This window comes from Podarcis filfolensis (genome assembly GCF_964270895.1).
Source record: "Podarcis filfolensis genome assembly, chromosome: 16".
Lineage (NCBI taxonomy): Eukaryota > Metazoa > Chordata > Lepidosauria > Squamata > Lacertidae > Podarcis > Podarcis filfolensis.
This window is the reverse complement of record NC_139620.1, coordinates 23,229,204-23,251,055: the sequence shown is the minus strand read 5'-3', so window position 1 is coordinate 23,251,055 and position 21,852 is coordinate 23,229,204. Positions and strand designations below refer to the sequence as shown.

The 21,852-nt window shown below is 49.2% G+C and overlaps 1 protein-coding gene across 4 annotated transcripts in view; it reads right to left on the bottom strand.

The window, feature by feature from the left end:
* Positions 1–301: 301 nt before the first annotated feature.
* The window catches only part of AP1B1 (adaptor related protein complex 1 subunit beta 1), a 52,482-nt gene continuing 30,931 nt past the window's right edge, over positions 302–21,852 (bottom strand). For 2 of the 4 annotated variants that reach the window (XM_083589938.1, XM_083589939.1), the window contains exons 11-22: positions 20,695–20,860; positions 19,477–19,575; positions 18,238–18,497; positions 15,502–15,703; positions 13,650–13,670; positions 12,798–12,938; positions 10,804–10,949; positions 8,099–8,228; positions 6,298–6,382; positions 5,798–5,884; positions 4,326–4,480; positions 302–1,064 (exon numbers count right to left, since the gene is read on the bottom strand). In XM_083589938.1, the coding sequence (XP_083446064.1) occupies positions 990–1,064; positions 4,326–4,480; positions 5,798–5,884; positions 6,298–6,382; positions 8,099–8,228; positions 10,804–10,949; positions 12,798–12,938; positions 13,650–13,670; positions 15,502–15,703; positions 18,238–18,497; positions 19,477–19,575; positions 20,695–20,860 (1,567 nt within the window). In that variant the 3' untranslated portion in view covers positions 302–989. Of the gene's footprint in view, positions 1,065–3,410; positions 4,481–5,797; positions 5,885–6,297; positions 6,383–8,098; positions 8,229–10,803; positions 10,950–12,797; positions 12,939–13,649; positions 13,671–15,501; positions 15,704–18,237; positions 18,498–19,476; positions 19,576–20,694; positions 20,861–21,852 lie in introns of all 4 variants that reach the window. The other 2 variants (XR_014542377.1, XM_083589940.1) reach the window with 2 other exon arrangements.

The following is a 21,852-nucleotide window of genomic DNA, read 5'->3' as shown; positions in this document are numbered from 1 at the left end:
CCGCCTGGCTTTTGGCTTGGAGCCAATTTGATTCCGTCCCCCTCTTTCTTTTTTCTTTTCCTTTCTCTTCCTGCGATGAGGCTACATTTTAATGTTTCAATATTTTAATGTTGTTTTTAAGTTGTATTCATTCAACTTGTTTTTATTATTGCTTGTTAGCCGCCCTGAGCTTGGCTGGGGAGGGCGGGGTGTAAATAAAAATTATTATTATTATTATTATTAATTTTCCCACCCCCAACATGCACAGAGATCTTTTTGGGATATTTTTAAGGCTGGGCAAAGAAAGCACAAACCACATGGCTTTCGTTTTCAGCACTAGGAGCGTTTGATTGTTTATTCAGATGAGAGACTAGCAAGACGGCAAAGGGTGGGGTGGGGGTGGGGAGACGCTAGAAAGATGCATGGCCATCATCATCATCACCACCTCCCTGACTCGCATAGCCACAGCACGGTGCGCGTGATCTCACGCTGATCGTCGAACTTCTGCACATGTACAAAGGGCAAAAAGAGAGAGCTGAGTGCAGGGCTCTCGAAAAGAGGCAGAACGTCAGCCGAGGGGAACAGGGAGGCAGGAATTCTGAAGTTGACATGCAACACACACGCACACAGAAAAATCTCCCATCCCCTCTGCAGAGATCTTCTTCCCAGCACCTCTACGTTTCCCCTGAAGCTGAAGACCGGGTCCCGGTTGCTCTCCAACATCCCCCCACCTCACCCCACCCCCGCCCTCCTTGCCGGTTCCCAATTTTTAGGCGATTAATGCCGTCGTTTCAGAAGCGTTGAAAACACAGCTTGCATCGGGAGGGGTTCGATTCCACAAAGAGAGGGGCAGGCCTGGAGGGGTTTGGGGTGTTTTGTTTGTTGGTCCCAATGAAATCTCACCACCGCTTCTGGGATGGGGGGGGGGGGCGGGGAGGAGGAGGTGGGTTCCGGAGGGAAGGGGCAGAAAAGAGACGGGAGGGCAGCAGCAGCAGTGCACGGAGGAGACTTCAGTTCTTCAGGATGGTTTCGTAGGCCTGGAAAACGTGCTGGGCCACTTCAGGAGCCCGGCACTTCAGAGACAGCTGCAGGAGAAAAGGAGGAAGGGGAATATATATGTATTTATTTATGCATCCCTCTCTTTCTCTCCCTCTGAATGCAGAAGTGCAGAGTTTCTTACTAGGCCAGCAGTGTTAGTAAACTGGAGCATATTTAATCCAGGAGACGGGGGGAGAGGAAAAAAATAAAAGACGACATGCTCAGAGATTAAAAGGAGGACGGTTATGCCAAGTTATCAGTGGGTGGAAAAGAGAGCGGCAGCTGCAGTTTTAGCTCAAGGCGGCCTTTTCCAGATTGGAAGTTTCCCCTCCCGTCCTTCCCCTGAAACAAATGTCACATCTGCACCACATAATCAAAGCACCGCTTTACCGCTTTAAACAGTCATGGCTCCACCCACCCGAGGATCCTGGGAGTTGTAGTTCATTAAGAGATGTTAGGAGAGAGCTTTACAGTTCCCCTCGCAGTGCTACAATCCCCAGAGTGGTCAATCCCTCTTTCCAGGCATCTCTGTGAATTGTAGCTCCGTGAGCAGAACTATAGGTCTTCTCCTAACAACTCTCGGTGCTCTTAACCAACTACAACTCCCAGGGTTCTGCGGGGCTGGGGGGGGGGCATTGCTGTTAAAAGTGGTACCACAGTGCTTTAAATGAATATTGTGGGCACAGGCAATCCCTCCCTCTATCAAAGGCGCTGATGTCAGCAAGGGACTCAGTCAGGGATGATGGGACTTGCAAGTCCAGCATCATCGGGAAGCTGCCAGGTCGGTGGAACTGCTCTAACCACTACACCAGCTTGTCTCTCTGGGGTTTTTAGAGACAGCACTGGTCCAGCTTGTGTTAATAACCTGGGAAAGGGAGGGGTACCCATTAGGGCGGTTCATTAAAAACTTTTTAAAAAAAATGCCTGCTCCAAAGGTCTGATCTTACTACACTAGGGATTATATAGCTATATCAGTTAATATCTTGACCCTGCTCCACTGAACTGAAATTTCAGCCTTCACGACATAGGAAAGCAGTCAAGTAAAACATCTATTTTCGTGGAGGAGGGTCAAGATATTACCGTATTTTTCGCTCCATAAGACGCACTTTTTTCCTCCTAAAAAGTAAGGGGAAATGTGAGTGCGTCTTATGGAGCGAATGGCGTTGCGCGGAGAGGGAGAGCTGCACAGCCCCGCGCCCCTTCAGCGAAGCGGGAGGAGGAACGGAGCCCCTTCTGTTCCCCCTCCCGCTTCGCTGAAGGGGCGCTGCGCAGCTCTCCTGCTTCACAGCGACGCACCTGTCCTGCGAAGCCGGAGGAGGAATAGAAGGGGCTCCTTCTGTTCCTCCTCCCGCTTGGCTGAAGGGGCGCTGCGCAGTTCTCCCTCTCTGCGCAGTGCCTCTCCTGTGAAGGAGGGGCGCTGCGCAGAGAGGGAGAACTGCGCAGCGACATGCCTGCCCTGCTTCACAGTGACGCGCCTGTCCTGTGAAGCCGGAGGAACAGAAGGGGCTGCTTCTGTTCCTCCTCCCGCTTGGCTGAAGGGGTGCTGTGCAGAGAGGGAGAACTGCGCAGCGCCCCTTCAACGAAGCACCTCTCCTGGCTTTCTGCCTTAGCCCTGCGCAGCCTCTTTGGGCAGGGGGAGCCTTCATCCCACTGCCCTGAAGAGGCTTGGCGCGGCTATCCCAGAAGCCAGAACAGCCATAGACTATCCCAGAAGTGAGATCCCTCTTGCTGTTCTGGCTTCTGGGATTCAGAATATTTTTTTTTCTAGTTTTCCTCCTCCCAAAACTAGGTGCGCCTTATGGTCTGGTGCGTCTTATGGAGCAAAAAATACGGTAGCTGATGTGCATGAAATTTCAGATGTAGCTATATAATCCCTAGTGTAGTAAAGTAAGACCTTTGGAGCAGGCATTTAAAAAAAAAAAAAGTTTTTTATGAAACGCCCTAGTACCCACTGAAAGGACAGACTGGCCTTGCCACACAAGGTGAAAGGAGGAACTCTGGTTCCGAGCAAGGTATTATTTCAGTGACAGTGAAACCTGCAGCCATCTGCTGAACTACAACTCCCATCATCCCTGACCATTGTGGACATGGTTGCTGATGCTGATGGGAGTCCCACAACATCTGGATTAACACCCATTCCCGCCCCCCCCCATCACCAGTGTCGTTGCTCTTCTGAAGTTCCCCCCCCCCCCACCGCTGGCACGATCTGTTATTTGTTAAGATGGTGCTTGCTTGGTGGTGCAGCACTGCCAAAAAGAACATCAGGCGCAAGCTGGCAGGGGGAGGGGCTGGAATAAAATGGCAGGGGGTGAAGTGGAGAGTAAGCAGCTGGATTCAGAAGATTTCTTTTTTTAAAAAAAATAAAATGAAAAGCACACAAATATTCTGCTAACCTCCAAATCCTGAAAGATCAGGGAGGGGCGGGCCCATGGGGAGGGCGGATGGACATGGAAAAACAAAAACACACACATACAAATAGATTAAATTGTCACCCCAAATGTGGGGGGGAAGAATGTTTCATAACCAAAACAGGAAGGGAAAAACAAGAGCACGCCACCAGTTCTATCCAATGGGGCAGGATGGGGCAGGGAAGCAGGTGGTTATGTTTTTGGTAATCATTTTCTCATTTCAGATGTATGGAAAGGGTGGGGCGTCAACAACAGGCCCTTCTCCAGAGACCCCAAATAATAGGGGGACCAGAGACTTCTTGGTGGCGGCACCCTGACTATGGAATGCTCTCCCCAATGAGGTTTGCGTTTTAAGAAATTCACAAGCTTTTTAACCTGGCCAATTCCTCCTCCCTCATCTAATTATTTGTTTTTTGAGGCTGCTTTCTTAGGCACCGTACAAAAATTAGAAATTCCACAGGCCTGATGCCAGCAGTCAGCCAGATCAGGCGCTTGTGGGCCCTGAAGGCGTGTGTTTGATAAGGGGTGGTGTGGCCGGGTCAGGCTGGAGGGGGACACTTGGCCAGTGCCCAACCCTACTTGCACCAGGACTGGGGTATGGCTTATCTTACTATAGAATAAGACTGCAAGGTTTTCATCACTTTGTTCTTGTTGGCTGTTTTCCAATGTTCTAAAGGGGGGCGGAAAGGTCACTCTGTGAAAACGGAGTTTCATAAGGTGGGAAGGGAAGTTCTAAGGTGCTGTCTGTGGGGTGAGCAGGTGGGCAATGATTTTTGCACCACACCCAGCGAATTTTAAAAGCACCTGTTAATATCACAGATTCATCTATGCCTAAAACAATGATGGAACTATACAGAGAACCTCTGCAAAAAGCAAGGAGGTGCACAAGAAGGGCCATACCGTGAAGTTATTGCTCCCAGGTTGGATCCGCAGCTCTGCCAGGACCCAGATGCCATTGGTCAGCTTGAGGGACTGGTACAGCATGTCTTGGCCTTCAACATTCCTCTTTGCAATGGTGAAGATGTTGCTTCCTTGAAGCTTGCTGCTAACTGCATCTGTGGGACCAGACACACACACACACACATGCAAATAAATTGTGGCGCTATTGCACATGCACACAAAACTGAATGGGCACCACTTCAGTTTGCCTGAGGCTTCCAGCTCTCCGATGAAAAGAAAGAATCAAGTTCCTAGTTCTTATGTTTGCAGAAGAACACTGCTGCTGGCTGTCGGTGTAGATAATACTGAGAGCTATGGACCAATGAGTCTGACTCAGTATAAGGAGCTTCCTAGGAAAATTAAATTTATTCAGTGCATTTCCATCCTGCTTTTTCCCCCTCTTAAGGAGCTCAAGGTAATGCACATTCTTCTCCTCCCCTTCTTTAATCCACACAACGACCCTGCGAGGGAGGTTAGGCTAAGAAGTAGTGACTGGCTCAAGCTAACCCAAGTGAGATCCATGGCTAAGTGGGGATTTGAACCCTGGCCTCCCAGGTCCTAGTCTGGCACTCTAACCGCTACACCGCAATGGGTAATGTAACGGCCCTGGCCCACCAAACTCAGTCAGCCCCCACCTGCAAGCCTTCCTACTTAACCACCAGTCAAGGGCATGGGAGTGTCCAATCAGCTTCTTCCTCCTCCTAAGTCTCAGAGCTGTTCCTATAGAATTCAGAAGGGAGGAGGACAGAGGAGAAACTAAGAATGAGTTGGCTGTGCCTGTCACTGGCTTTGGCGCTACCTACTACGCGGGTGGCGCTGTGGTCTCAACCACAGAGCCTAGGGCTTGCTGATCAGAAGGCTGGTGGTTCGAATCCCCGTGACGGGGTGAGCTCCCGTTGCTCGGTCCCAGCTCCTGCCAACCTAGCAGTTCGAAAGCACGTCAAAGTGCAAGTAGATAAACAGGTACCACTCCGGCAGGAAGGTAAACGGCGTTTCCGTGCGCTGCTCTGGTTCGCCAGAAGCAGCTTAGTCATGCTGGCCACATGACCCGGAAGCTGTACGCTGGCTCCCTCAGCCAATAAAGCGAGATGAGCGCAGCAACCCCAGAGCTGTCTGCGACTGGACCTAACAATCAGTGGTCCCTTTTACTGTTGGGCTCCCTGCCTTCTGCCCTACTGGTCCCAAAGGGCACCGGTTGTCACAGGTCAAAAGGCTCTCTACTGGAGAGTCTCTACTGATGGGTCCATACAAGTGGAAGCGGCAACCTGCCCTAGCTCCTTAGTACAACAGCACACCAGTTTACAAATTCCAGCTTGCCGTCGCCGTTATGTGCCTAGGAACCACAGCGAAGCTGGCCTGAGCTCTCTAGAGAACAGGAGGGCATATAAGCACATGGTCAGCAGCTATTCTAGATCAGACAGCTCTCTTCTCACCTGCACCAAGAGGGCAGTCTTTGATCTGGAACTGTGCTTCATTCTCGTTGGGGATGTCCTTCCAGGTAGCCAGGAACATTTGTCGCTCTGGAGGAGGGAGAAGCAGAAGAAGAAGAGTTTGGATTTGATATCCCGCTTTATCACTACCCGAAGGAGTCTCAAAGCGGCTAACATTCTCCTTTCCCTTCCTCCCCCACAACAAACACTCTGTGAGGTGACTGGGGCTGAGAGACTTCAGAGAAGTGTGACCAGCCCAAGGACACCCAGCAGCTGCATGTGGAGGAGCGGAGACACGAACCCGGTTCACCAGATTACGAGTCCACTGCTCTTAACCACTACACCACACTGGCTCTCCAGTATGAAGTGGTATTGCAGTGCTTAAAACACATGGTGTGGATGCGGCCAAAAATGCTACTCCTGGAGGAGGCACCCAAGTCTTTTTCATCCTTCCAGCTTCAGCGTCTTCCCGTCTTCTGCATCCCAGACTCTCACCAACCTACCCATTTTCCCGTCTTCCACAAAGAGGATGTGCAGAGGGTAGAGGGTGCTGAAGTAGAACACATCGATGTTGTTCTTCACAGCCACCTGGAACCAAACAGAGAAGCGGGGGGGGGGGGAGAAGAAGATAAGATTCTCTGGCTAGGCTGGGACCCACCAACAGACATTCCAGAGCTGGGCTAGAAACGCAAGCCGCAATTCTGCAGGAGCACAGAACAGAACTTTCTTTCAGAATACTACTCAAGTTTCTAGCCCTTAAGATGTGTTCTAAAGCGTTATGGACAAAGCCTGCCGAAACAGAAGCTGGTGCCTTGCAAAGGCTTGTGTAAACGTGCACGGACGTGCGTGTGTAAAAGCTTCCACTCATTTTCCATAGAACTGTACAGAACCACAAACATAAATACTTGCCGAATTCCAAGTATATCACCTACAATTCCGGGCATCTGCTTGGCCACTGTGAGAAGAAGATGCTGGGCTGGACAGGCCCCTGAAAGATCCAGCCGGCTTTTCTTACGTTCTTGCCATAAGTCAGTCACGTGTGGATCACCCTGCCACACTGTTGTGTGGGTTGATGATGGGCAAAACGGGGGTGGGGTGGGTTCCTTTTATTTATCAATGTGACTGATGCATGGCTCTCCAGAGCTCCAGACAAGAGCGTTTCCCTCAGGCCACTCACAATGTCTCAGCCTAACCTACCTGACAGGGTTGTTGTGAGTATAAAATGGGGAGAAAGAGAAGCACACACACCACCTTGAGCTCGCTGGAGGGAAAGGTGTGATACAAATGGCCAGATCTAAAAATACTAGAAGAAATGTATTATTTCTCTACCAGATTTCTTCCTCTTTTGTTTTTGCCTGCACAAATATTAGGATTCCCTGGAATAGGAGAACAAATTGTCCTGAACCACTGGAGCTCTGTCTTCATTATTTCCTTGCCCCGTTTTGTCCTGAGATTGTTTCTGATTTCTTACGGATATAAGCTCTGGAAAGTGCCCCTGAAGTGACAAACAATAGCTGTGTTGTTGTTTCACAGCTTCTGGAGTCTCCGACGATCCTTAGATGTTGGACCGTTCCAAGTTTCCCACTCTTAATAGTTTTTCTTTTTAACATCGTTAACTGCCTTGAATGGCCTTTTGTGCAACAGGCAGGAATTTTTATTTTATTGTTTCCCCTTGGGATTAAAACGAGGATATAGAGATGACTTTTTTAAAGTTTAATTCTACTGACGTTTAATTGGTTTTTTTTAATGATTGCTTTCCCCCCAATGTTTTTCGCTGTTTCTATTTTAGTTGTAAACTGCCTTGAATCCCTGTGACGGGAAAAGGCGGGATATAAATAAACAGAATAGAAATGATAAATAGATACCCAATGATAAATAGATGTCCAGTTCAGCATTGTCTACACCAACAGCCAGGGAGTTCAGGCAGGGGTCTCTCTCACAGTCCTACCTGGAAATGCCATTGGGGGTCGGCATTTTCTATAGGCATAGCAGATGCTCTTCCACTAAGCTACAGATTCTAGTCCATGTGGTTTAAAAAGAACCCAGAGCCGAGTTAAACAGCTACCCAATATTGAATCGGACCATGGGTCCGTCCAGTTCAGTATTGTTTGCACTGACTGCCAGCAGCTCTCTCCTGAGTTTTACACAGGGAAGTCTCTCTCCCAGCCCAGGCTGGAGATGGCGGGGACTGAAGCTGGCACACAACCTGGGACTTCCTTCTGCATGCAGAGCAGGGGCTCTGCCACTGAACTACGGCCTCTGCGCCACACGATCTGCTGCTGGCTCCACGCCACCTTGGCTCACCTGGAGGTTGTTCAGGGGGTCCATCTTCATGACCGAGCCGACCGTGTTGAGGGGAAGGGAGATCTCCACGCTCTGGTTCGGAGCAAGGGGGGCGTGGACCTGGAGGGGTGCGGCGGGGGCCAGGCCGAAGCTGAAAGGGAACAGCCAGTTAGAAGGGGAGGGCCCCCGGTGTGGCAAGACCACCTGGAAGAATTTTACCTTTATGATTTCTATATAATCATATATCCATATATAACCATATATCCTAATGATGATTTTTATATATCCATGTATCCTAATGGTGTTCAAATCACTAAGGCTTCAGCAGAGCTAAAAGTGCTTAAATCTTAAAAATCCAAAAGTTGCCTTCTGCCCTATTTCTCTCTCTGCCCTGCTATTGTGCTTGAAGGAAACAATAAATCTGATGTGTTAGCATTTTCTATAGGGAACCTTCTCCAGACAGCTTCTCAGGCTCTCAAGATGGGGCTGAGTTAGGGAACAGGAAAAAGCAGTCACCCACAATGCAATGTTCTAAATCTAAGATGGTGGGCATTATTCAGGTTTCAACGGCCAAATAGGTTTCTTTTCCTCTTTATTGCTGAAAATTAGGGTAAAGGGCAAATTGATGCACCATCTGAGAAAAGCAGAAGTATTCTTTACATGGGCAGAAGAAGAGCTGGTTTGATTGGTTTGATTTTTGCTGCAACATATGAATATGTCATGTTTTATGCTGTTTGTACTCAGGTATAAAAACCCAATGCACAGGGGCTTTGGCACCCAGGCTCTGGAAACTACTCCACTGGGTCTTTATTGCTCAGCAATAAACTTTGCCTTCTTTTTCTCCACTGCTGCGTCTGTCGATTCTTGGACACATTTTGAGTGGGCAACAGGTATTCCTTATTTACTTGCAACACCGGGGGTTGCAAGGGATACGGACGAGGAAAGACAGCAAGATGCAACCAGTGGTGGCAGCAACAGCAACAGGCTTTCTTTTCTTTTCTTTTTTTGACATCATAAAAATAAAAACCTTTATTGATAGTATGAACGTTTAAGGTTTAATGCTGCCAGCTATAAAAATGGAAAAAAGACTTCTGCTTCAGACATTTGACTTTACAAACATACAGGTGTTAATGACAATTAATACTAGATTATGCAGTCTGAACTTCATTAAATTCCCATTAGCCAGTGATAAACCTCTCCAGCAACACACGATTCAGAGAAGTCTATAGACACAAGTCTATAGAGAACTTAAAATACTAACCCTAGAAGTCTCACTGGATTAACTGGAACCATTTTAACTGTTGTGCTTTGTTTAATCTCAGAAGATAGGCTACTAGCAAAAATACATCTTTCCTCTTGCATTCTCCCTTCCTGTAACCCATTGTTGAATACAGTACTCAGTGCATTTCCTAATAAAATTATTGTATATAAATCTCTATCATATCGTAAAGAAAGGATACTAGGTAGTGTAAACACAAGGAAATATTTAAAGGGCTGCTACAAAACCCTCCTGTTTAAGGTTAGAAGAGACACTGGAAAGAAACCAGCAACAGGCTTTCTTTGGCAAAGGAGTTTAGATGCCGGGTCACTCTCCGTCAGGGAGGCAGGAAGGTGACAAGAGTGTGAGGGGTACAGAAGAAGCTGCCTTATAGACTGGGTCAGATGCATTGGTCCATATCACTCAGCATTGCCTACACTGACTGGTAGCAGCTCTCCAGGGCTCCAGGCAAGGGACACTTCCACTCACCAAGCACATGCTCCACAACCAAGTTGCGTCTCTTCCAAACTGGCCAGCACAGGAATTAGTAAATGGCACAGACACATCATACAACCAAACGCAATACAGTGGTACCTCGGGTTACATACGCTTCAGGTTTCATACGCTTCAGGTTACAAACTCCGCTAACCCAGAAATAGTACCTCGGGTTAAGAACCTTGCTTCAGGATGAGAACAGAAATCGTGCTCTGGCGGCGTGGCAGCAGCAGGAGGCCCCATTAGCTAAAGTGGTGCTTCAGGTTAAGAACAGTTTCAGGTTAAGTAAGGACCTCCAGAACGAATTAAGTACTTAACCTGAGGTACCACTCTATGCAAGAAACAATAAGGATCCAATTCAATATCCTACTGCCTCTAGCACAGTGCATTACAAAAGGCAAAAATAATAAATAAATTCCCCCTTAAGTCAGCGTTTCCCAAACTTGGGTCTCCACCTGGGTTTTTTTGGACTACAATTCCCATCATTCCTGACCACTGGGTCCTGGTAGCTAGGGATGATGGGAGTTGTAGTCCCCCCCCAAAAAAATTAGCTGGAATTGCGAATTGCTGCCTTAAGTGGTCTGCCAAGAACTTCAGCAATTTTCAAATGTTCCGTCAGGGACTGCTATCCCTGGCCACGCTACTGGCGGGCGCAGTACTGTGGCCCTGCCCAGTTTTGACTCTGGCCCTGCCCACCACTGCCATGTGGCCCCCGGAAGGTCGTATATGAGGGTATGTGGCTCTTGGGCTGGAAAGAATATTCCCCGCCCCATCCTAGCTGGTTAAGCCTCTTCAGTCAACTTCTTAGAGGGCGAGGTTGGTTCATCAAACCAGCCATTCAGCGACACAAGGATCATCACAAGAGGCTCCCTGGCTATGGCGCCTCCTCTGCATGGGAGGACTCCTTGTGGGGGTGGGGAGAGAAGGCCACACTGAAACGCAGCACAGAAAGGGAAGAGGCGGCGGCTTTTACCTGTTCCGGTTGAACTGGATGGCGAAGTCAGACATGACTTGCAGAGCCTTGTTAGAGAGCACGAGGTCCATGGAGATGGAGCCCACTTGCCGGCTGAAGGTACCCGAAATCTCCAAACCCTTGGCCTTCATGGCCGGGAGCCAGACCTGAAATGGTGCAAGGCGACATTAGTTGATGCATTGGGGTAGATTCCTTCATTGCACATATAGCAGGGCCATCGTTTGCAATGAAACCACCGTCACAAGCCTGGAAAATCTGGAACTCCGCTTGACAATCAAGGAACACTTAAAGTATTTTTCGCTTCATAAGACACACTTTTCCCCTCTTAAAATCTAAGGGGAAATGTCTGTGCGTCTTATGGAGTGGATGTGTGGTCCCTGGGGCTTGGGGGGGGCCGGACCCGGGCTTCCCCCGCCAGCCCCCACAAGCTCTGGGAGCAGCAGGAAGGCTGCTCCTTTCGCTGAAGCCTTTCCTTTCGCCTCTCCTTTCGCTGAAGCGAGGAGAGTCCTTCTCTCCTGGCTTCAGCGAAAGGAACCCGAAGCCTCCGGAGCACAGCGGGAACTCCCGCCACGCTCCAGACGCTTCGGGTTGCCTTCACTGAAGCCTGGAGAGCACCGACCCCTCTCACTCTCCAGGCTTCCAAGCCCTGAAGGAACTCCCGCTGTGCTCCGGAGGCTTCGGGTTGCCTTCACTGAAGGCGAAGGCAATGTGGGAGAGGGAGAGCTGCGCAGCGCCCCTTCAGCGAAGCGGGAGGAGAAATGGAAGGGGCTCCGTTTCTCCTGCCGCTTTGCTGAAGGGGCGCTGCGCAGAGGGAGAGAGTTTTTTTCTTGTTCTCCCCGTCTAAAACTAGGTGCGTCCTATGGTCGGGTGCGTCCTATAGAGCAAAAAATACGGCAATATTATTATTTATCTATGAAAATACAACTTTTATTCCCACTTTTTTCCTTTCATTACCTCTGTTATTTAACCCGTATGTGACTTGTTTTATGGGGTTTTTTCTTCTTTTCATTTTCATCTGTTGTTATAATTGCTTTCTTTTATATACATTCATACCTTAGAAGCCGAACGCCTTGGCTCCCAAATGCCACAAACCCAGGAGTGAGTGTTCCGGTTTGCGAATGTTCTTTGGAACCCAAACGTCTGGCACGGCTTCCGATTGGCTGCAGGAGCTTCCTGAAGCCAACTGGAAATGGCGCCTTGGTTTCCGAATGTTTTGGAAGTCGAACAGTCGGATTTTGTTCGACTTCTGAGGTACAACTGTATGTTATAAAATGAAAAACAAAAAAATCTTAACAAGAACCTGCCCCGCTACCCAAATGTTGGAGTTCGATCTGGACTAAGTCAATTGCACTTGTAGCACCTCATCCCTCTCAACTGTAAGTCTACTTAGCAGGGCCTGGTTTTTTTAACTACTCTACAGTGCTTAGCAGTTTTTGACGCAATAAATAATGACAGTAATCTGTGGATTTTGCTGCTGCTGGGGGAACTAGTGGATGCAGAAGTTACATAACCCCACACTAGCCTAGGGATGGGGAATATGTAGTCCTCCAATTCCCATCAGCTCCAACCACCATGGTCAATAATCAGGGATGATGACCAAATGGTAGGGCCGGCCCCAACAGGGTATGAGAGAACCTGATACTCGCTGGGAGCTCCAGGAGAGCATCAGACCAGGTCAGGAATGGGGAATATCTGTGGTCTCCAGAAGCTGTTGGACTACAGTTCCCATTATTCTTCACCACGGGTCATGCTGCTTGGGGGAGATGACGGGAGCTGGAGTCCAACAACTTCTGGAGGGTCACAGACGTTCCCCATTCCTTCTCTAGACCAATGCACTCATGGAGCACCTACAGAGCTCAGGCCCTTTCATTCCCTGTTGGGGCCGGCCCTACCATTGGGTCTAGCAAAAGGAAAGAAGCCAGGCATCTTACAAGCAATGGCAAAAGCACTTGGCGCTTGGTTCCCGGCACTCCTCGGGGGCCAGTGCTACTCACCGTTTTGGGAGCTACGTAGGACCCGGACAATGTCCCCACGCCGCCGGCCAGGTCAAAGAGGTCTCCCAAGCCCCCGCCCAGGGGCGCTCCCAAGTTAGAGGGCATGACCGCGCTGGGCGCTGCGAAACTGGGACCTCCCATCTGCAGGGAGACAAAGACACCAAGATGTTACAAGTTCACAGAGGCAACTCCAAAGGCAGCGGGGTGGGCAGAGACATGTGCCTACAGGAGGTGGCTTGAGAGTAGGGAGCAGAGGAACAAGAGACATTACACAGAGCTGCATTACACAAAGGGCCACTTCGTGACTTACAAGAAGAGCCAAATGCACAAGCTTTTATAGAAATCTGCCTAATATTGCATCAGACCATTGGTCCATCTACCTCCAGCCTTGTCTATATAGACAGGTAGTGGCTCTCTGAGGTTTCATGCAGGACAAATTCTACCTGGAGTCAAACAAGGGGTTGAATCTGGGAGCTAAGCTTCAGACCTCTGCATTTACGCGCACACACAGGATGAATAAACCCACACACGGGGGGGACGGGACTGGGAGGGGGGATTCTCCCAAGAACATGCCATTAACACAGAGAGAGACACATACACACACACACACACCTGTTGGATCAGACTAATTTATGTATTTCGATAGATCTGGTTTGTTGCATTTTTAGTGTACTTCACACTTTGAGATGATCAGGTAGAAGGCAATTAATACTGCTAAGAGTAGTATCCACCTCGTCCCCCCCGCCCGCCCCCCCCCAGCCCCGGTTTCCCAGCAGGAAAGAGTGGAGGGAAGGGTGGGGAGGAAGGGGGTGGCTCACTGAAGGGAAAGCTAGTAAGAGGGCTGGACCATACCCCTTCAGCTTCGTCCCCCATCTCCAAGAAGCAGCAGGCAAGTTGGAAGAGAAGAGACAGCCACATGCAGAGAGAGAGAGAGAGAGAGAGAGAGAGAGAGAGAGAGAGAGAGAGAGAGAATAGCCAGGATTTGGGGGGGGGAGGAGGGAAAGAGACAAAACAAGAAGGGGTGAAAGAGAGGTTAGTCACTCAAGACTACAACACACAGATGCTATCAGCCACAGCGCTACAAGACAGCTCCCCACAATAAGAACGCAGCACCCCCTCTGCCCTGCCTGTTCAATAATAATTATAATAGTAATAATTTATTATTTATACCCCACCCATCTGGTTGGGTTTCCCCAGCCACTCTGGGTGGCTCCCAACAGAGTATTAAAAACACGATAAAAGATCAAACATTAAAAATTTCCCTAAACAGGGCTGCCTTCAGATTTAGAAGACGCCTGAAGGCAGCCCTGTTAAGGAAATTTTTAATGTTTGATCTTTTAGAACTCAGATAGTTGTTTATTTCCTTGACATCTGATGGGAAGGCGTTCCACAGGGCGGGCGCCACTACCGAGAAGGCCCTCTGCCTGGTTCCCTGTAGCTTCGCTTCTCGCAGTGAGGGAACTGCCAGAAGGCCCTCGGAGCTGGACCTCAGTGTCCGGGCTGAACGATGGGGTGGAGAAGCTCCTTCAGCTATACTGGGAATCGTTCACGCTGAACAGTTTCCCCTCTGCCAACTCCCAGCGGAGCTTTGAATTCGTGTCTCTGCCAGCCTTGCGAAAAGGGGCTAATCCTTCACTGCCCATGCATGCCTAACCATTGATGTCCTAAAGTGGAGGGTGGCCAACATGATGCCCTCCTGATAAGACGACAGTTCCCATCATCCCTGACCACTGGGATATGTTGCCTGGGGGTGTGATGAGACCCCAGCAACATCTAGCGGGCGCCTTTTGGCTGCCCTGATCCAAAAAGGGTGTGAGAAAGGCCCGGACAGATTCCTCAGCTGCCTTTCTGTGCAAAACGGGACCAAAGATTAATGGATTGTGTCCAGCTGTTTTAAGTCAGATTCAGAGCAGGAAAATGAAAGGACACAGCTAAGCCCACATTCACACTGCACATTATTTATTTTTATTCTTACTGTTAACTATGACTGTTGTTGCTGAGGCTGCTGCTGCTGTTATCTATTACCTGCCCTCCACCCTCATGTCCCAGAGCGGGTTACTGAATTAAAACACGATTTGAAACAACGGACAATAACAAAAAAACGAGGCGGCTCCTGAAACATACACATTGTGCCAAAATGGCAAGAGCGAAGAGGTTATGTCTTCGGTCCTTTGGTGCCACTTTAAGCAGTCATGGCTTCCCCCAAAGAATTCTGGGAGCTGTTGTTCGTTAATGGCGTTTTTAGGAGAGACTCCCCCATTCCCCACACAGAGCTACAATTCCCAGAGTTTCCAGGGAAGAAAGATGGACCACTAAACCGCCCTGGAAACCGTAGCTACGGGAGGGGAATAGAAGGACTTCTTAACAACTCTCAAGGAGAATTCCCAGAATCCTTTGCGGGGAAGCCATGGCTGTTTAAAGTGGTATCCCAAAGCTTTAAATGTATGAACGCGGCCCAACTTGGGTCCATTAATTTCAGTGGGCCTACTCAGTATAACTTAAGCAGGACACGGCTGTATATCTACACACAGTCTTAAAACACACAGGCAGCGTGAAACATGTGCAGACAGGGAACCAACAGCAACTAAGCATAACGTCAGCGGCCACACTTAACGCTGCTGTTTTCGAGGATTCAAAGTCCTCCAGTGAAAACGCCCTGCCCTCTTGCGTTGCAAATCCTCGGGAGGGCAGGATTAGGGCTTACCAGGCTGTCCAAGCCACCGCCGAGAAGGTCAACGGCGCCCATCTGCACCGACGAGGTGGCAACCGGAGGGCCGCTCACGGGGGGTCCCAGGTCAAGGTTCAGCAAGTCTCCCAGGAGGTCTCCTTGCGTTGGGATGACTGCTGGCTGCTCAGCCTGGGGGGCGCCCGCTGGAGCAACATCTGGGCTCTCGGCGCTTTCGCTCCTGTGTTCATAGTGTAGGGTGGGGTGGGGAGGAAGAGACGAAGACAATTTAAAAATGGCCTGCTTCCTTCCTTCCAAAAAAAGAGACACAGATCAGGAGTACGCAAACTGTGGCACATGTTCCACCAGCGGTTTGCATGCTTCATTTTTTTGGGGTGTGTGTGTTTCATTGCATGCCTGCATAAAATATTCCTATATAATCAGTAGATTTTCTGTCTGCTGTAGTGATTATAATACACTGGGCGAGATGCTGCGTGATGGTTAATTGCATTTTTATCACTTCTTTCATTTCTCATAATGCATTTTATTGTATCCCGATCCAAATTCAATGGAATAAAAATAAAAATCAGAAATAAAAACCCAATTATGTACCATACAGGATCTCATCCAGCACATGGCTTAATGATTATTCTGCCTGCTGTAGCAACTGCAGTCTACGGAGACCATCAGCAATTTCCAAGTGGCCTGTGGTGGGGGGCAGAGGGGAGTTTGGGAACCACTGACTCAAGAGTGTGTCTTTCTCTGGATCTCTGGACTCAAAGAGGTGGTTTGTGAAAAGGTAAAGGTAAAGGGACCCCTGACCATTAGGTCCAGTTGTGGCCGACTCTGGGGTTGCGGCGCTCATCTCGCTTTATTGGCCGAGGGAGCCAGCGTACAGCTTCCGGCTCATGTGGCCAGCATGACTAAGCTGCTTCTGGCGAACCAGAGCAGCGCACGGAAATGCTGTTTACCTTCCCGCCAGAGCGGTACCTATTTATCTACTTGCACTTTGACGTGCTTTCAAACTTCTAGGTTGGCAGGAGCAGGGACTGAGCAACGAGAGCTCACTGCGTTGTGGGGATTTGAACCGCCGACCTTCTGATTGGCAAGTCCTAGGCTCTGTGGTTTAACCCACAGCACCACCTGTGTCCCTTCTGTGAAAAGGTACTTGTATAAATTTAGATTTGGTAGAAATGTGAGTTAATTACTGTTTTCATTTGCGATAATGTAACTGTGAAAAATTAATAAATTATTATTTAAACCCCCCCCCCCCGCCAAAGAAAAAGTGTGTGTCTATTTCTGCTACCCAGCCACCCTACCCCAGGGTCCCTTGCACCAGCAGATGGGTGGAACCCAATGCAGAAGTTGTGGCTAGCGGAAACCGGCTATGAAAGAGATTGTGAAATCTACTGTGCAGCGAAGTTTCCGGCAATCTGGCACAGTGACGTTTTGCAGGCACAGCACATTTCACCCGTGGAACACATGGACTGCTAAGTGATTTCAGCTTTGTGCTACATTGGCTACAACCACAGTAGTCAATGTATTGGTAACCTTGAGGCTAATCACTGCAACATCCTCTATGCAGGGCTGCCCTTGGGCCTGGTTTGGATGCTCCAGCTGGTGCAGAATGCGGAGGCCAGACTGCTGCTGACGGGGGTATCTGGCAAGCAACACGAGACATGGCTCTTAAAGCACCTGCACCAGCTGCCCCTCTACTACTCAAGGCATTCATTTGTAAAGTCCTGAATGACTTAGGTCCAGGGTGCCTCAAAGACCACCCGAACCCTTGTATCCCAAGCTTGATCAGTGGGATCATCTGGCCGTTCCTCAAGTTGGCAAGACAACAGCGGGAAACTGAGCCTTTTCTGTGTCGTTGGCCCGGCCCTGTGGAACTCTCTGCCACTAGAAATCCAGCAGGCGCCATCTGTGCCAACACCTGCCGAAAACCCTTCCTATTCTGTAGGGAATGCCGAACACTCCTTTCCCTAACAGTTTGCTGGTTTCTTTTTTTATATGCTTCCTCTTGTATGGCGTTATGCATAATCATTGCAAACCACTCTAGATTTTTTTTAAAAAAATGCATGGCGGTATGTAAGCATATCCATGGCTATAGCCTACACCAAAAAAATGTTTCCTGGGGCTGCAATGGTGCAAAAATGTGGTTACAAAGCACGGATCCACATGCATTCTCAGGATTTTTGCATTGGGTCACCCCAAATTCACCATCAGATCACATAGCATGCGCATGGCTACAGCCTGCAACAAACAAATCACGCACCCACTGTTGTGTGGGGCTGCAATGGCGCAAAAACGTCGTTACAAAGCACGGATCCACATAGATCCTCAGGATTTTTGCATTGGGTCACCCCAAATTCACCATCAGATCACATAGCATGCGCATGGCTACAGCCTGCAACAAACAAATCACGCACCCACTGTTGTGTGGGGCTGCAATGGCGCAAAAACGTGGTTACAAAGCACGGATCCACATAGATCCTCAGGATTTTTGCATTGGGTCACCCCAAATTCACCATCAGATGACACGTCTGTGGCCACAGCATGAACCACAAAAATCATGCATCCCCTGTTTCGTTCAGAATATTTTTTTTCTTGTTTTCCTCCTCTAAAAACTATGTGTGTTTTATGGAGCAAAAAATACGGTATTTTTATAAATAGAATGAAAAAAAAGAGAGCCAAAGACCAAGTGGACTGTAGAGAGGAGCAACAGAACCACCTCTCCCTGCAGTACCACCACTGCCTCCAAAGGGTACTCACGATCCTGTCCGTGGAGGGAGGCTCTTATGGACAATGCCTCTGCTCCCCTCCACGAAGGCGGTGGGGGGCTTGTGGTAGACGGAGGCCAGTGTGCCGATGTAGCAGATCAGCTCGTCCAGCAGAGTTGGCTCAATCAGGTCCGTCTCTTCAGAGATGAGTGGCTTCTCTGCCAGAACCACCTCCTTGGCTGCCACAGGATCGGTAGAGAGCAGGCGCCAATAGATGTAGCCACGGTCCCTCAAGTCGGGGTTATCCGAATCCTAAGTGGTGGGAGCCGCGGGGGGGGGGGGAGGAGAGAAGGAAAGGAGCATGTGTGTGCGTTTGTGTGTTTTCACACCAGGGGCTCTCCCAACCTGCCCAGAGGTCAGTTAACACACTGGATATCTTAATAGATGCAGGCCGCTCTGCCTCATTCTTTCTCATCCTTGCAGAGGCCAGATGTCAGAGTGCTGACACTTCTCATTTAAAAAGAAAGCAAAGTTTCTAGTCCTTGTGACTGGAAAAAAAAAAAAAGGCCTGAAAGCATTTAAAGCGATGAACATAAATCCAGGGCAAGTTTAAAACTGTTTAATCATTTGCTTGTGTTTTATCTTGTACAGTCGTACCCTGGATCTCAAACGCTTTGGCTCCCAAATAAATCGGCTCTCGAACGATCGAAACCCAGAAGTGAGTGTTCCAATTTTCGAATGGTTTTTGGAAGCTGAACGTCCGGCACGGCTTCTGATTGGCTGCAGGAGCTTTCTGCAGCCAATCGGAAGCCGCGTTTTGGTTTTGGAAGTCGAACAGAACAGACTTCCGGAATGGATTCCGTTTGACTTCCGAGGTATGGCTGTATTTCAGTCTGTGAACCGCCCTTGGTATATAAATGTAATAAATGAATAAATCTGGATCTTAAGCCTCTCCTCAGGTCACCACCCCCTTCCTTGGAGTGTTTTCTCCTGGCTTAGAAATGTCCCTGAACTCCAGTCGTGCCTATTGCTTTCCCTGGATGAAGGGGGGAAAGGAGCGTGCAACTGTTGCGTAGAAACTAGCCTCTAGTGTACAGAGGGTCAAATTTGCATCTGTAGCTCCGCCCACTTTTGCTTCTGGCCCCTCCCACCCCTGGCATGTTGTCCTCAGGAGGTCGTCCAGACTGACAAAGCTTCCGCACCACTGGCTACCTTGCAGAACCCCTGCAAGGACATAAAGGGGGCCTCCAGGTTTCCAAAGGCAAAGCGAGGCCACCTCTTCTTCCCCTACCTGTGTAGCCAGGCTGAGGACCTGCTGGACCAGCTCCTGGGTCTCGGTGGGCTTCTTCAGGAAAAGCTTCACAATGGCCGTCAGCAGCTGCAGCTGCACCTGCAGTGGACGAAAGAAAAAAAGGTGGACTGAACCTGGGATCTTCTGCATGCAACAGCTGGCGTTCTACTGCTACCATCCTGGAAGAAATTGGCACAAGCAGTCTGAACGGGAGGCTGCAGGAGGGAAAGGGGGCATCTAGGAGGAAGATGGCTGCTGAATGCTTGAAGCAGGGTTTTGAGCTCTAAGGCCAACTCTAAGGCAAGTTTCTGCTCTATAACCAACCCTTAGCATTCGTTTTTATCCCCTCTTCCATTTTATTTCTTAACTCCTTTTAGTGCTTCGTTTTGTTGTTTTCATTTATTGTTTTATCTCATTGTTTTATTGCTCTAACTCCCCTAAACTGGGAGGCTGCATGAAGCTGGGCTGGGCTGAGCACTTTGCTTTGTTGTTGTTGTTTAGTCATTTCGTCGTGTCCGACTCTTCGTGACCCCATGGACCAGAGCACGCCAGGCACTCCTGTCTTCCACTGCCTCCCGCAGTCTGGTCAAACTCATGCTGGTAGCTCCGAGAACACTGTCCAACCATCTCGTCCTCTGTTGTCCCCTTCTCCTTGTGCCCTCCATCTTTCCCAACATCAGGGTCTTTTCCAGGGAGTCTTCTCTTCTCATGAGGTGGCCAAAGTACTGGAGCCTTAGCTTCAGGATCTGTCCTTCCAGTGAGCACTCAGGGCTGGTTTCCTTAAGAATGGAGAGGTTTGATCTTCTTGCAGTCCATGGGACTCTCAAGAGTCTCCTCCAGCACCATAACTCAAAAGCATCCATTCTTTGGTGATCAAAGTGCCAAATGCAAGGCTGAGCCAAGGTTGGCTAGGCAGTGCCAAATGCAAGGTTGAGCCGAAGTTTACAAGATACTAGTTATAAATTAAGGAAGAGAAACATCTTGATTATCAGAACTGTTGACGGGCATCTACAGGAGGTGCCAATGAAGTTGACGTGCAACCTGAGAGGTGCATCGCCCAAGACACAACCTCTAGGGTTCCTGGAGGGGTGCAAGATCTTCACGGGTTGGCTGCTTGGGGGAGGCAAGGCACCGTGGGGGGAAATCTGGAGGGAATCGTTGCAGCCTTTGCTGCCTAATCCTCAGCCACCCCACCTGGGAGACTCGGGCCCGTCTCACCTGGGTGCTTTCGTCGTGGAAGCCTTCGAGGAAGCTCTCCAGAAGCTCGTCCGCGTTGTCTATGCGCTCTGCGTATTCGCCCACGATCCAGATCATGGCTGCCCGAGCCTCGGGTTCGTCGAGGGAGTCCAGGTTCTCGCACAGGGTGGCGATCACGCTCTCGTACCTGCGTGTCAGGGGGACAGGAGGGGTGGGAGGAGCTAAGAGACAGCGGAGAACCAAGTGCGGCGCAGCGGTTAGATAAGCATCAGATTACAACCTGGGAGAGGACCAGGGTTCAAATCCTACCATTTGGCAACTGCCCCTCCTCAGCCTGACCTACCTCACAGGGCTGTTCTGGGGGATTAAATAAGGAGAGAGTGAGAGAGAAAGAGAGAGAGAGAGAGAACCATGTAAGGGCCCTTGGTGGAAAAGTGGACAGGAATGCCTCTGCACAACAGGATAGATTCTTTTAAAGGCCAAGAACTAGCTCGGCATGTGCTGGGCATCTCATGTCATCAAGAGCCAGTTCTGATGCAAAAAATATAAATAAAAGAAAAATCTATATTTCTGGATAGGTTTCATTGTATCATTATCATTGCTCATGTATCACGGCTTTGGACCCTCGTACCTACGGGACCGCCTCTCCCGGTATGCCCCACGGAGGACCTTAAGGTCCATAAATAGCAACACCCTAGTGGTCCTGGGCCCTAAGGAAGTCAGATTGGCTTCAACCAGAGCCAGGGCCTTTTCAACACTGGCTCCGGCTTGGTGGAACACTCTGTCTCATGAGACCAGGACCCTGCAGGATCTGATTTCTTTCCACAGGGCCTGTAAGACAGAGTTGTTCCACCTGGCCTTTGGCTTGGAGCCAATTTGATTCCCTCCCCCTCTTTCTTTTTCCCCTTTCTCCTCCTGTGATGAGGCTGCATTTTAATGTTTCAATATTTTAATGTTGTATTTTAATCTTGTTTTTAAGTTGTATTCATTCAGCTTGTTTTTATTATTGCTTGTTAGCCGCCCTGAGCCTGGTCTTGGCTGGGGAGGGCGGGGTATAAATAAAAATTAATTATTATTATTATTATTATTATTATTATTATTATTATTATTAATGCCTTTTCACAGAATCATGGAAGGGACACCCAAGGGTCATCTAGTCCAACCCCCCCTGCACCACAG